The 14,314-nt window shown below is 42.8% G+C and overlaps 1 protein-coding gene across 1 annotated transcript in view; it reads right to left on the bottom strand.

Annotated features, from left to right (window-relative positions):
* plppr2b (phospholipid phosphatase related 2b) overlaps positions 1-14,314 on the bottom strand; it is a 58,054-nt gene that overhangs the window by 14,455 nt on the left and 29,285 nt on the right. Inside the window, exon 3 of the mRNA XM_079758766.1 lies at positions 6,529-6,717. Coding sequence (XP_079614892.1) covers positions 6,529-6,717 — 189 coding nt within the window. The remainder of the gene's footprint in view (positions 1-6,528; positions 6,718-14,314) is intronic.

Here is a 14,314-nt window from a genome sequence, read left to right as displayed (position 1 = left end):
GACCTTAAGGCCTGATTATGGTCTCACGTTCGAGCAACGCAAGGGGGTTATGGACCCCTTACGTCTTTGCAGACCCTACTTGCGTCCACCGCAAGGGCCTGGAAAAAACAGCTTTGGCCGGAAGAAGCCCGGGTTTGATCCCACTTGCAGTCAGTGTTGGGTGGGCTTACAGGGGACCCTGCGTGCCTCGTAGCGTTGAATAGTGGTGCATGTGTCACCCTGTGATGCTCTCTCTGCCTCCCCCCCAGGGGTCAGTTTAGGACATGCCTGCCTCGGCATGCATGACACACAGACACACCAACACCAACACACATACATGCACAGATGCAATGTGCGAACGTGTGTCATCATACACACATGACATTCACACACATGACATCACGTGCCAGTAGTAACCATGACAATCCAGCTTCCCTCTCCCTGCATTTTCTCTCTCTGTCTCTCTCTCTCTAGTCTGTGTTCTCCTCTCTCCGGGCAGCGTTCCAGAGTCTTAGTGAAGAAACTGGGCTTAGCAAACATCCCCCGCTATCTCTGTGTCTCCTTATCTGTTTGTCCCTAAATATTCCTGATACAATTTCATACTTTCTCCTCTCGACGTTCATTCCATTCCTCTTCTCCTCATCTTTCTTTCAAGCACCACTTCAGTTCCTCTCCTCTTGTCCCTTGCTCTTCCACTTTCCTTCTCTTCGTCTCTTTAACCAACCTACTCTGTCTCTTCCCTCTGTCTGTCACAGATTACTAAAGACAAGTTACGTAAGGTTTAGACCTCGTGCTGTATTTAGCATTCCGTATTTATCTTGCATTTGTCAGTTTTTCTCAATTCTCTCAATGCTTTTCCCCTTTTTTCTATCCCTGGACCTGACTTATTTAATCGTTCCTTCTTCTCCTTCATCACTGCCATTCCTTCTTCCCTCATGTGGGTCTTGAGAAGTTAATGTGTTAAGTTGTTAAAGTGTGTTAAGGTGCTCTTTTGGTGTGCCGCCAGGCCGGTGATGTCACCGAACCCTTCCATTGCCATGGCTAGACTAGAATGTGTTTCTGCAAGGTTTCGGCTGGGAAATTAAGAGAGATGATCACTTCAACAACATCTGTCCATGCTCCATCTTGTTCCCCCTTAGTCCCTCATCAGGACTTTGTTTCCCCCAGGGGTCACAACAAGGTCAAGTGAAGGGGGAGCAGTTTCTGAAAGCTAATTCAGCTTCATCAGCTGAATCCCCAGACTTCTTCTCGTGTTTCCGTGCTGGACTGAGTCTTGCATTTCTGATCCTGCACTAAGAAATTGCTGTTCTCCACGACTTCAACGTGACAAAGTGAAAATGAAAGTGGGACTGTTTGGTTGCATAGACCCACACAGGTGTTGGGAGTAACGCGTTACAAAAGTAATGCATTACTGTAATGCATTACTTTTTGCTGTAACGCGGTAATGTAAGGCATTACAACAAAAAAAAGCTAATATTTTACTCTGTACAAATCTCAGTAACGAGTGTTACAATGCATTTTAAACCCGAAATTAACTTGTGTGTTGTTTTTATACAAATTCGCCAACACCGCGAGATTCGCAGAGGAGAAAAAAATCGGCGCAAATGTTTAATTCCAATTACTGCTAGAGGAGAAGATCACGGCAGCAGCAGAGTCCAGGGGGGCTGGTTGTAGTCTTTTCGCTCGGTTCACCGTATCAACTGTAGGGCTAGAACAGAGCGAAAAGACTACAACCAACCCGCCTTTCCGTTTCCAGTCAAGGAGCAATGAGTCTTCCAACCAAAATCAATGGCTTTACAAAATGCCTAATAAAACACGACAGAAACTGTATTTCGCTATGATACTTGATTTGGAACATCAACGAACACCACTAACAACCAGTTTTGTGAATACCCATAGCCAGTCATTGTGAAGCAGGCAGGGGTGATTCGAAATAAGCCAAATACCCGAGACAGGACCAATAGTCAAAATCTCGTTGTCAACCACTCTATTTCATCCTAGATTAAACCAGAAAGGGGGCTCAATGTTTTATTTTAACAATCTACCGTTGTAGGCTCTAGCTCTATTGATTTCAATATGAATACCTAAAGTTACAGTATTATTCTAAAATGTATTGCACCATGAGCCATAACTGCAACCATTATATGTACCTGTGTTAGCCTTAAGCCTAGCTCAGTCATTATGCCATACCACATCACCTCCTGCTGTGTAATGAGCTGCATTGAACACAAGAACATCTATTGAGAACACCAAATCCATATTTCCTGTTATTTTGGTGAAACTAATGCAAAAGTAATGTAAAAGTAGATACAATTCAAAGACAGTAATAGTGTAATGTAACTAATTACTTTGAATTGACAGTAACAAGTAGTAAATAATGCATTACTCTTTTGAAGTAACTTGCCCAACACTGTTGGTTGCCTAGGCAACGTAGCTGATCCCCACAGTCAATTGCCTCGATATATTGTTGAGTGTGCACACGCACGTACACAAGCATCCACACACAGACTCACACACACACACACACACGCACACGCACACACACACACACACACACACACACACACACACACACACACACACACACACACACACACACACAAACACACACACACAAACACACACACACACACACATACATTCAATGGGGGGCATTCAACCTGCAATTAACATGCAAATTAATCTGGCAACGCCATCCACATACAGAGTATTGTGGAACACACTTCCCTGTGAAAATATAGAGTCAGGGTGGTGATAGAGAGAACAAGAAAAAATTGAGAGTGAAAGAGAGAGGAGAGAACGGTTAAGAGGAATATAGGATACAGTGACACCCCTCGCTGGGCATTAACCTTTAGCAACATTAACTCAACTTGTTCTGATCAAAGTCTTCTAGTCTTCTTGAAGTAACTTCTAGAGCCTCCGCAGGAAGAGGACGAGGAAGGGTTTCACTGCGACCCCCCCCCCCACGCTATTCCATGCCTTTCCATTGCTGCTGTGTACTTCATGTCCCACTTCATCATTCCTAAAGGATCCTCATGGATGATAGCTGTTACTGATGGATCCTGCTTTAAAGATATGATATATCACGTTCTTATAATTTCATATTTAATAGATTCACGTACGCACATACCCATATATCTATATCTGTATATATATATATATTTTAATATATATATACTGGAGACACCTTATGCCCAATCAATTGATTCATAAGCAGACCCGTTCAGTGTGTACACTGGCAAGTCAGTATGTTATGTGTTTGTAATATATGTTGGTGTTAGATTGCTGACCTTGTAGCAAGTAATTGATTCTGTAGCTTCTACTATCTATCTTGTTTAAAAAAAATCTAGGTTTCAGAAACTATGCAACAAGTTAAATACTGATAAATGTTCATCTAGGTGAATCAAAATGACTGAATGTTATGTAGATTGCCACGCATATTGGTCTCGACATGGTTATTGTTGTGCAATTAGCAAGTTATCCCTGTTCCACCCAGCAGCATCCTTCTCCCTACATCTCATTCGACACCAACATCCATCACCTATTGACGTTGTTTATTTCCAGTTGCCATGGAGCTGTGTGTCGCTCAATTAACAGAACAACAGATATAATATTTGCTTGCCATGCAGGCAACCATTTCTGAGATGATGACAATGTCATGCATCCTGTAGTCTGTAAACATTATACAATTATAGTCATGATCAATGCTCTTCACATAATCACAATGCAACGCATCCACAAAGACATTTTGCTAGTTCTATTTCTATGCATAATTTCAACATTTTTGTCAAATGCAAATGTAGGCTATATAGATATGAAAAAACAAGTTGTTGGTATGCAATGGTATTGCTGTTATTATCTTCACCGGCCCGGTTTCCCCGGCCATTTCCCCGGTGATGTTAAGCTGTTTTGTTCAACCTGAATTCGAGCAAATGGTTTGCAACCAGCAGCAAGGAAAGTCAGAAAAATATTCCACATAACCATGAGGTGGCACAGCACTGCAAGCCCCTCTGTCGTGTCGCCTCGTTTCCTCTCTGTTCTCCTCCCTGCTGCTCATCAGCTCCTCGACCCCCCCTCCGCTCCCTTCTCCTCTCATCTCAACACACCTCCTCTCATCCTCCCTGTTCTGCTGTCTCCTTTGCTCCCCTCTCCTCCGCAGCTTTTGCTGTTTTAAGTGTTTATTTGTCGTCCTTGGCTTTCCCTCAGGGTTTCTAGTCATACCACATGCACACATATACACACAAGCACACGCCCACACACACACACACACACACACACACACACACACACACAGACACACACACACACACACAACCCTCTCACATTTCATTTTGATCTTTGCATGTTGACTCCTCTCTCCTTTCCACGTCGCTCCCAGCTCTCCCTTCCCAGAGAGCTGGGAAGGGAGAGCTGTTTGGGGTAATAGTCAGTGGATATATTCACCGGTTCATTCAGGGCAACCCTACCTCCAGCATTTAAGTTTGACCTATGCTAGCTTCCCCCTTACTGGGCTCTTCAAGCCATTGATGGTGTTTGAATTGACAGCATCAAGATCACAGTAAGGGGAATACCTACCTGTTGAAAACATGTACGTCTTTGTACTGGCATTAAGGCACGCCCACACACACACACACACACACACACACACACACACACACACACACACACGCACACACACGCACACGCACACACACACACACACACACACACACACACACACACACACACACACACACACACAGAATAACATGTGGCTGGAAGCAGAGGATGAGAGCTGTTGTCCGCCCACTCTCCTGCCATCAGTGAGGTACTGAAATCTACAGTGCTTCTGCCCAGTAGAGCTCTCCATCTCTCTCTCCCTGTCCTTCATCTAGCTTTTAGTTTCCCTCCCTCTTCCTCTCTATCTATCACCCCCATCGAAAATTACCCGCTTATTGAAATACAAGCACACACACACAGACACAAACTAAAACACACACAAACAAGAACCAACACTTACTGAATCTGCTCATGGTGCACTGAACCATGCATGTGTGTTTGTGTTCATGGATCTGCACGTCTACATGCGCTGATTCAGTGTGTGTGTGTGTGTGTGTGTGTGTGTGTGTGTGTGTGTGTGTGTGTGTCTGTGTGTGTGTTTGTGTGTCAGTATGTGAGTGTGTTTGTGTGTGTCTGTGTGTCAGTATTTGTGTTTATGTCAGTGTGTCAGTATGTGTGTGTGTTTCTTAGTGTGTCTTGCTCTTTCATAAAGTGTTTCTTCTGCATTTTGTCTTAAATGCTTTTAATGTTTAATGGTAAGTACTTTGAATTGCCTTGTCGCTGAAATGTGCTATACAAGTAAACCTGCCTTGCCTTGCTCCATTACGTGTGTTTGGAAGTCGTAAACAAGTGAGATGAAGGACATCAATAGAGAACAGTCCTACAAAGAGAGAGAGAGAGAGAAGCCCCAGAGCTGGACAGACAGAGCTTTGATAAAGACAGCAGGGCTTCTTTCACCATTCATCTATAGTCTACTCAGTCGCAGCCCAGACATGGCCACCCCAACCAAATACTATGCTACAATCAATGCACACTGCTAGAAAAGTAAGACTGCAATGCTAATATCCTCCTACAGACATGTTTCTTACTCTACAGCAAACACTGGATTGTAAAAAACACTACTTTACTGTTGCTCTACACATTCTATACAGTTCTATACAATGTAATGCAATGTGATGGAAGCACGCCTTCATGGTTATTCAAGGAGCAACTCGACTGCGTGGGTCTATCAATGCGAAGGCATGATACAAATAATACCGCATTAATGTGTATATCCTAAGGATCCATTTTCAGGAACACAACAAATAGAAAAGGCTGAAAGAAAGACAGATGAAACCGAGAGAGAATGCATGACCTAAATAATCACGTAAATCCACAGCCTCAATATTCATGCCACCGTGAATTCATGAAAGCGGCATGTGCAACGTTCTCTGCTAGTTTAATAATTCAGGACATTTCAGGAAGCATTTTGAACTGAACTCCCCGACCACTGCTCCTCTTGTTGCACAGACAGTTGTCGTGTCGCGGTGGCCACAGTCGTGTGTCCCATGTAAGACATTGAGCTGAAGGAACCGCAGACCGGTGTTCGTCGGCCACCTCTCTCCCTCTCTTTCTTCTCTAAATGTTTTCTACGGAGGACAAATATAGTGCTCGTTGCCATGGTTACGTAGGAGAACACATCCACACAAAACCACGAGGATCTCAACTCCCACACAGCTCTCATCCGAAGCTGTCGATTCACAAAGACCACGTGTGAGTGTGTGTGGGGGCACGTGTGTGCATGTGTGTGAGTCGGTTGGTTTGTAGCTTGCTTTTTTGGAAGATTATGTTTTGCCATGCCAGTGTTCCCGTGCTCCTATAGCCGTGCAGTCCACACACCATTTGGGGCAGTCACCAACAGGAACAACTCCGTCCGACCTTATGCTTCCATTTTTTTTTTTTTATTATTCGGAATCAAGAAAAAATAACCATACCGTCGATTGCGTCGGAAAACTCAAAATATATCCTTACCGTAACCGTGGGGATGGCAGTGACGAGAGAGTACACCAACACCGGGGGGGCTTTGCTGTCGTCCTCTGGTCCCGGGAAGGGCTTGGAGAAGGTCTTGTCGTAGCAGAAGAAGCCCTGCAGGTGCACGGGGAAGGTGTCCGTGTACTCAAAGTAGTACGCCAGCAGCACGGTGCCCGCCATGATGACCAGCTGGAAGTAGAACATAGCAGAGTCCAGGGTGAGCGTCCCACAGCGGGAGTCAACACAGGGACCAACCAGCCAGCCAGCGAGAGTGGAAGATGTGGAGTCGAGAGCGAGAGAGAGAGAGAGAGAGAGAGAGAGAGAGGAGAGAGAGAGAGAGAGAGAGAGAGAGAGAGAGAGAGAGAGAGTGAGAGAGAGAGAGAGGGACAGAGAGAGAGAGAGACAGAGAGAGAGAGAGAGAGAGAGAGAGAGAGAAAGAGAGAAAGAGAGAAGGAGAGAGAGTGGGAGGAAGATATTGTCTTGAGAGAGAGAGAGAGAGAGAGAGAGAGAGAGAGAGATGCTGGGAGCTAAGAGAGAGAGAGAGAGACAGAGGGAGGTAGAGGGGGAGGAAGGGAGAGAGTGAGTAAAAGAGAGAGAGATGTGGGTGAAAATAAATATGAAAAAATAGAGTAGTAAATAAGAGATTTTCCCAGAGCGGAGCACAGTGATGGATGCTTCGCTAGTGTGTAAAATGAATCAGATGCGTGTAGGGAGATAGAGAGAGAGAAGCAGAGAGACAGAGAGAGAAGCAGAGAGACAGAGGAAAGAAACAGGAGGAGAGAGAGAAGCAGAGATATAGAGTGAAGCAGAGAGATAGAGAGAGAGAGATGAAAAAGACAGATAAATTAAGATACTGTGAGAAGTGTATGAAAGTAAACGGAAGAGATCGCAGAGAGAAAGAATGGTAAATCAGACTAAAGAAGGAAATGGTTGACGAGGGGAATGCGTGGGTAGGCGAAACATAAAAAATAGCAGAAACAAGAAATAACATGTTTAAGTACAAGTAGCATGTTTGTGTGTGTGTGTGTGATTGGCAACAATGAGTGTACGAGTGTGTGTGTTATCCCTGATTTAAACCAAATCCAATAAGGGGTAAAGCACTACTCCATTTCACAAGCGTCTAATTCACAACCTCTGTTTTAATAACACACAGACGCTATATAGGTCATGATATACATCAATATATGCCTTTATTACGTAAAGTCAATATACTCTACTTCCAAGGTAGATGACAAAAAATTAAATAAAATTGGAGACTATTTGTTTAGTTGGACTACTTCATGCGCCTTCATTCAACTCTGGAATCTGTACAAGTCACATCAGCAGCTTATGTCCATAGTTGATGTATACTGAGCTGGGCGGAACCAAAATTCATCTGTTTGGATTGAAAACTGTTTGGATTGAAACTAGAGAAAATGCGTAAAATAACAAGAAAGCAGAACCGTCTAGTAGGCGAACACAGGACTGAGACTGCAGCAGGCGAGCAGCTGACTGCCTGCATGCACGTACGTTCTGCGCCAGAGTCAGAGCAAACTATGTCACCAGTTGCGTATCAAAAAAACAAAGCTGTGTTTATCAACTTTTTCCCATTTCCATTACAATAGGGATTTCGGGTCTTTCCAGTTGAATATGTTAAAGAAACTTACAGTCGGAGCCTACAGAGTTGACTGAAAAGTACATCCTAGCAGGAGCTATAGCACCTTAACCTGCACTGCCTCCTGGCCTGCTGTAAAGCATGTCCTGCTCTGTGTTGTGCTTATCTCAAAGGAGCTGAAATGCGCTTCCTGATTCCCCCCTCAGGGCAAACTGTGAGACCAGATCAGGGGATATGTGCTTGGGATTATACACTGTATTGTGCAGCTTACATCTATTCCTGTCTGCTTGGAGGAATCAGGCGGTGGGTCCTGGCTGCTATGAAAACTCTTCTGAAGGGATTGGGGGCTTGCAAAAAAACTGACATGAGCACCACACAGACACAGCCAAACAGCAAGAGACACATGTGAGTGAACAAACATCAAACATGCTACCGTATGACCCAGAGAGGTATAATATAATTCCTTTTATTATTATATTCCACTTGATATTATATTGCACAGAAGGTACAGCAAAAGTGAGAAGGAATCCTACCGTACTTGTTGTTAACGAGTATTCACACATATCATGTACCATGTGGAAAAGCGGCGTTACATGCAAGGGTCTATGTTATTTAAAGGGGCAGTGAACCCCACACATAATGTTACATTATTCATGTAGAAAAGCAGTGGTACATGCATGCACACGCAAACACAAACCCACACACACAATTGTAACCCTATCTCTCACACACATCCCAAAAATAGCCATAGTGATAGTTAGTAAATACATAGTTATAAATCAGTGTCTATGTTTATTAAAGGGTTGTTATATCATGATGTTAGTATAATGATGATCTTATATACTATGATGAGGGTCTATGATGAAGCTTAGCTAAGCCATTTTGTCACTGTTAATAAAATAAGACATTTAGAGAAAACAGGGGTAACATTTGCCAGTCTCCGCAAACTACTAAATACCACTAAATGTTCTACTCTGCGTTGAACTTAAGTCGCATTCTTTTCGTGACGTCAAAGTGCCTTTTCCGAGGCACATGTCGTGAAGAGGGACACCTACAGCAAGGTGTGTATGGTTGTGTTACAGAGCCATTGCACCCACAGTTTCAGCTGGAATTCGAACATTCTGAGTTGCCCCTTGGTCCCGAGGTCGTGAGGTCATAGTGCCTCGGAAAAGGCCCTCAGACGTCACGAATAGAACGCCACCTGCATTCGCAGCAGAGTGGAACGTTCACATAGTGTTTTGGGGAGAAAAAAAATAGAAAACATGGAAACAACATAGAAAACCATTTTTTCATTCTTATTTCAGTAACAATGATAAAATGCCTTAGATTACTATCTCGACGATCATACAAGATAAATTAACGTGTTTAAAACCAAACAAACGGTTTTGGGTTCACTGGCTCTTTAAGCTCCATCTCGGCAGGGGCTGATGTTGTCCGCTTGAGGCTTCTTGGACAGTTATAGTTATAGATACAGTTATATACATTTTATATTAAACATTGCTCTTTATAACGCTCATAAACAAAGACTGCACATCACAAAGATGGCGTGGGTCATAAATTAACCATGGGAATAATATGTCTTCCCAGCTTCCTAGAAAACGAAAGGCCTTTTCTTTATTATCTCATCGTGTTCACAATCAAGCTAATATAGAGCTAGCAGGTTCACCCCTACTTTAAGTTTAGGCCGCCAGTTGTCCGCTCTTAAAATGCATTCTTACACTGCCAAGCAGGTACGTTCGCTGCATGGCAGATGTTAGTTTCTTTCCTGTGTGAAACTGAAGGGGTATATTCCCCCTTCGTCAAGGAGCCGGCTTTCTTGGTTCATTGGATCAGGCGGGACATGTGACCTGACGTGTTGGGCGTTCTTTATGTTAAAAGGATTAAGAGTATGTTAATGTTCATTCGCAGTTAGATAATTAAGAGTTGCTTTATGTTCAAATGCAGTTACTACGCACGGAGGCCACTTTAGAATACCTTGCTTACTCAGAATGTTTTTTATTTTTTTATTCAAGCCACTCGCATGCAAAAACGAGTATACGGTATCTGAGTTTACAAACGTGACTAACTATTTACAAGTGCAAAAACGTCAATAGTGCAAGTTCATGATTCAGTGCAGTTACAAAACATCTAAGAAAACGAAACGAAAAAGCAACTCTACCCAAGTCTCGCCCCTGGAAAAGGAACCCCCAATATATGCAGGGTTCAAGAGGTAGCAATTGGGTGCGAAATCAAGACGGTATATTAAGTAAACTCGCGAACCATTCCGGAAAAGCTTCAATTGAGAAACGCAGTGTAAAGCGCTTTATGTTTCTGTTTGTTTTGTATTTGTGTGTGTACTGTGTGTTTTCCAATACATTCTAGGAGGACAAGAAACAGAGGATTCTAGTTAATGTATTTCCCCTTCCCTGAGTTTTGACTTTGTATCGATAGGGTCACAACCGTGGAAAAAGGCACAGTGTGGAATAGACCACACAAATGCCGTGGGAGCAAAGAAAGGACCCCCTTCAGCGTTTAGAAGAGCCAGGACCTTCATCTGACTGCCCGCGGTGTTGACAGGTTGGCACGGTGACCCCCGTCTGGGCCTCTTATCCCAGTGCACATCTTGAATATTAAACAGGTAATGACAGCACATTCTGCCTGTATCATATCCTCTACTCCACCCCAGCCCCCCGAGTAAGGAAGAGAGAGAGAGAGGTCGAGGTAGAGAAATACCAAGGGAGGGGTGGGGGATGTGGGAGGTGTGAGGAACACAGGAGGGGGGAGGAAGAGAAGGTGAGGAGGAGTGTTCACCAAGCATGTGTAGAATTAAAGTTTAGATATAATGTAGTTTTAAGACGGGGGGGAAACTGTTGTCATTCATCCCCCATTCGGGTGATTAATGACACAAGTTAATAAAGTTGAGTCCCTTTTGCAGAGGTCTCATCGCTGGTCAAACACCTGTCGCTCATAACACAAATGATGGCTCTCCTTCTTTTATGCATAGTCACATGACCAGACCATTGTTTGCTGCGTCCCATGTTGCGATGGGTCAAAGTCCCCGCCATACTGGAGAGGGCAAGCAAACAAACGTTTACATTTCTCCGCTGATTTCAATGCATCGCTTTTATTTTCAAGGGTTTATGATGTACTTGGGGAACAATACAACGTTTTACCTCCAGTAACCTAGAATCTCGATAGTCAGCCTTACATGAAATAAGCTACTTGCGTGGTGGAAAATAAGTCATTGTCATATGGAATTGTAAGAGGTCCGGTTTGTCAAGCATTGATTTGGCTTATATTTCTTGGTTAATACTTGAGGCGACGTCCCTATATCATACAATTTTATGAATTTTATATAAATATGAATTATTGTTAATTATAATTGATCAGAAGAAAATACTTAAATGCATGTTAAAAAAATATAGAGAAAAAACCCTGATCCGCTGTTTATTTGTATTTATTTACACAATGGCCTCTCCAATAAGGTGGCAAAGTTAAGGTTCGGCCTAAAGGCCAATGCTGTGTCTATGTCTTTGCTTTTATGTACCAGGGCACAGGGAGAAGATATCAAAGACTTATCTTGAGTCAAAGTCAAAGTATACTTTATTATCCCCTTTATTATTATTAAATGTTTCAGTCCAGCACCCAAACCTCAATGTAGCCGACCTGTAATCAGTGTATATGCCATACCTGTGTTTGTCCGAGGAGGACACCTCTGTGGAGAGGATCTATAGAGTATAATGAATACGAAGCGGGCCACAGAGCCAAGCCAATGGTAGACCTCCATCATAGAAAAACCTTGCTACAGAAAAGTGTTTGTTGTTGTTTATTTTCAAAATCTTGCTCCTCTCTTCTGCCCGTTGATGCTTTTTCTTACTTTACAACTCTCAAATCATACCTACTGTGCCTTAAATCGGTTCTGTTCCCCTTGACACAGATATAACTCACTAAACTTCAGTCATGAAATAAGAATTAATTTGATAATAGGAGACATTTTAAAAAGTATTTTATACATTCAGAGGGGTACAGCATTACTTACATTTGTCTCAAAATACACCTGAGTTAATGATATAAAAATGTCCTGACACTAGGCGACCGTGCTATGAAACACGGCTGGCATAATGTTATAATGGAGGACTCAAACTGTGTGACAATAGCACAACACAGCACCCATTCATAATCAACGGCAGAAATTATTAGAGCTGGCTTTTCTGTTCAATACAAATTAGTTAAGGTGGTGCGAGATTGACAGATATAACGCTGCGGCGGATGAAAGCACCGTCCCTGGAAGTGTGTTGTTCACAAATAACCCACTGTCTTGACGTGTTGAAGCAACAGCCATGTAGATGTTGTCATATTCATGAATATTTATGTAGAGGGAAAGTCAACATTTCAGGTGACACACCCAAGCACAATCTGTCTGTGTCACCTTGGGATATTATTATTTGCATACAAAGAAGAATATTTCTTCAGTATCAAACACATCGTCTGACCTCGCCTCATGACTGAAATACATTTACATTTACATTTAGGGCATTTAGCAGACGCTTTTATCCAAAGCGACTTACAATAAGCAGAAATAGGAGAGAGGTGTTAGTAAACTGTAGAGGTCACGTGAGTAACACTCATTGAAACACCCACACCCACTCACACACACACACACACACACACACACACACACACACACACACACACACACACACCCACACACACATACACACACACAAACACACATGCAGACACACAAACACACACACACACACACACACACACACACACACACACACACACACACACACACCACTTTCTCTGTCATCTTCCCCCTCCACATATACATATGCAAATGCAAGACATGCACAACCCACATGTCATTTCAGGGCATGACTATTTTGAGAGTCAGAGCGGTTTAGCTCTGACTGTATTATGTTTATCTAAGTCGACCCGCGTTAACCTGTCTCTAACATCATCAGAACAACACTCCTGGGCTTCATGACGAAGCTTACTCTGGTGATGCTATGGTAGAACACATGTGATGCTACCATGTTATGGTAGAACACATGTGATGTTATGGTAGAACACATGTTATGCTATCAAGCTATGGTAGAACACATGTGATGCTATTGTGTTATGGTAGAACACATGTGATGCTACAATGCTACGGTAGAACACATTTGATACTACCATGCTATGGTAGAACACATGTGATGCTATCATGTTATGATACAACACATGTGATGCTATCATGCAATGGTACAACACAGGTGATCCTATCATGCTATGGTAGAACACATGTGATGTTATCATGTTATGGTAGAACATATTTAATGCTACCATGTTTTGGTAGAACACATGTGATGCTCATGTTTTGGTAGAACACATGTGATGCTATCATGTTTTGGTAGAACACATGTGATGCTCATGTTTTGGTATAACACATGTGATGCTATCATGTTTTGGTAGAACACATGTGATGCTATGGTTGAACACATGTGAAGTTATGGATTGAACATGTGATGCTATGGTTGAACACAAGTGATGCCATGGTAAAACACATGTGATGCTATGATATAAAATGTTATCAGATTATAGCACACAGGTGTTAGTGATGTGTTATAGCACACATATTACAGAAGAAAATGTGATAGCGTGTTAGAAAAAACATTGAAAATTGGCCCATGACGTTGTGTATGTTGTGCATTGTTTATGCTGCCATAGAAGGCATGAGAAATGTGAGCCACAGAGAGTACAGAATGTATGGGCATTACGAAAATGCCCATATAGCCTATTATCTTCCGCCCTCCCTATCTTTGTCTCAATCCGTGCTGCGATTGAGAGCAATTTTTCATTTGCTTAAAAAAATAAATAAGAAAAGTGTCATGAAAGCGTCTAGCCTTGTCTTGGGAAGGTACAACACAATGTACTGCAGGCTGAGGGTGTGCAGAGTGTCAGCCAGAGTGACAGAGATGTAGTCCCAGCTCTGTGGAATAAGAATGTATCAATCCGGATCAGCAGCTCTTTCCTGCACTGCACTCACAAAGTACACACATGCCCTGCAATTATCAACGCCAAGAGGAATTATGAACCTCTCTCTCTCTCTACCAATATCCATTTCAAATTAACCTCAAGTTTGAATCTCACCAAACTCTATGTATATAGCAATCATTCATACCATCACACAAAACACAAAATGAGAGCAGTTCATTCACATAAGAG

The sequence above is a fragment of the Pollachius pollachius genome (genome assembly GCF_949987615.1).
Source record: "Pollachius pollachius genome assembly, chromosome: 2".
Lineage (NCBI taxonomy): Eukaryota > Metazoa > Chordata > Actinopteri > Gadiformes > Gadidae > Pollachius > Pollachius pollachius.
The sequence above is the reverse complement of the archived record's forward strand: the minus strand, read 5'-3'. Positions and strand labels throughout refer to the sequence as shown.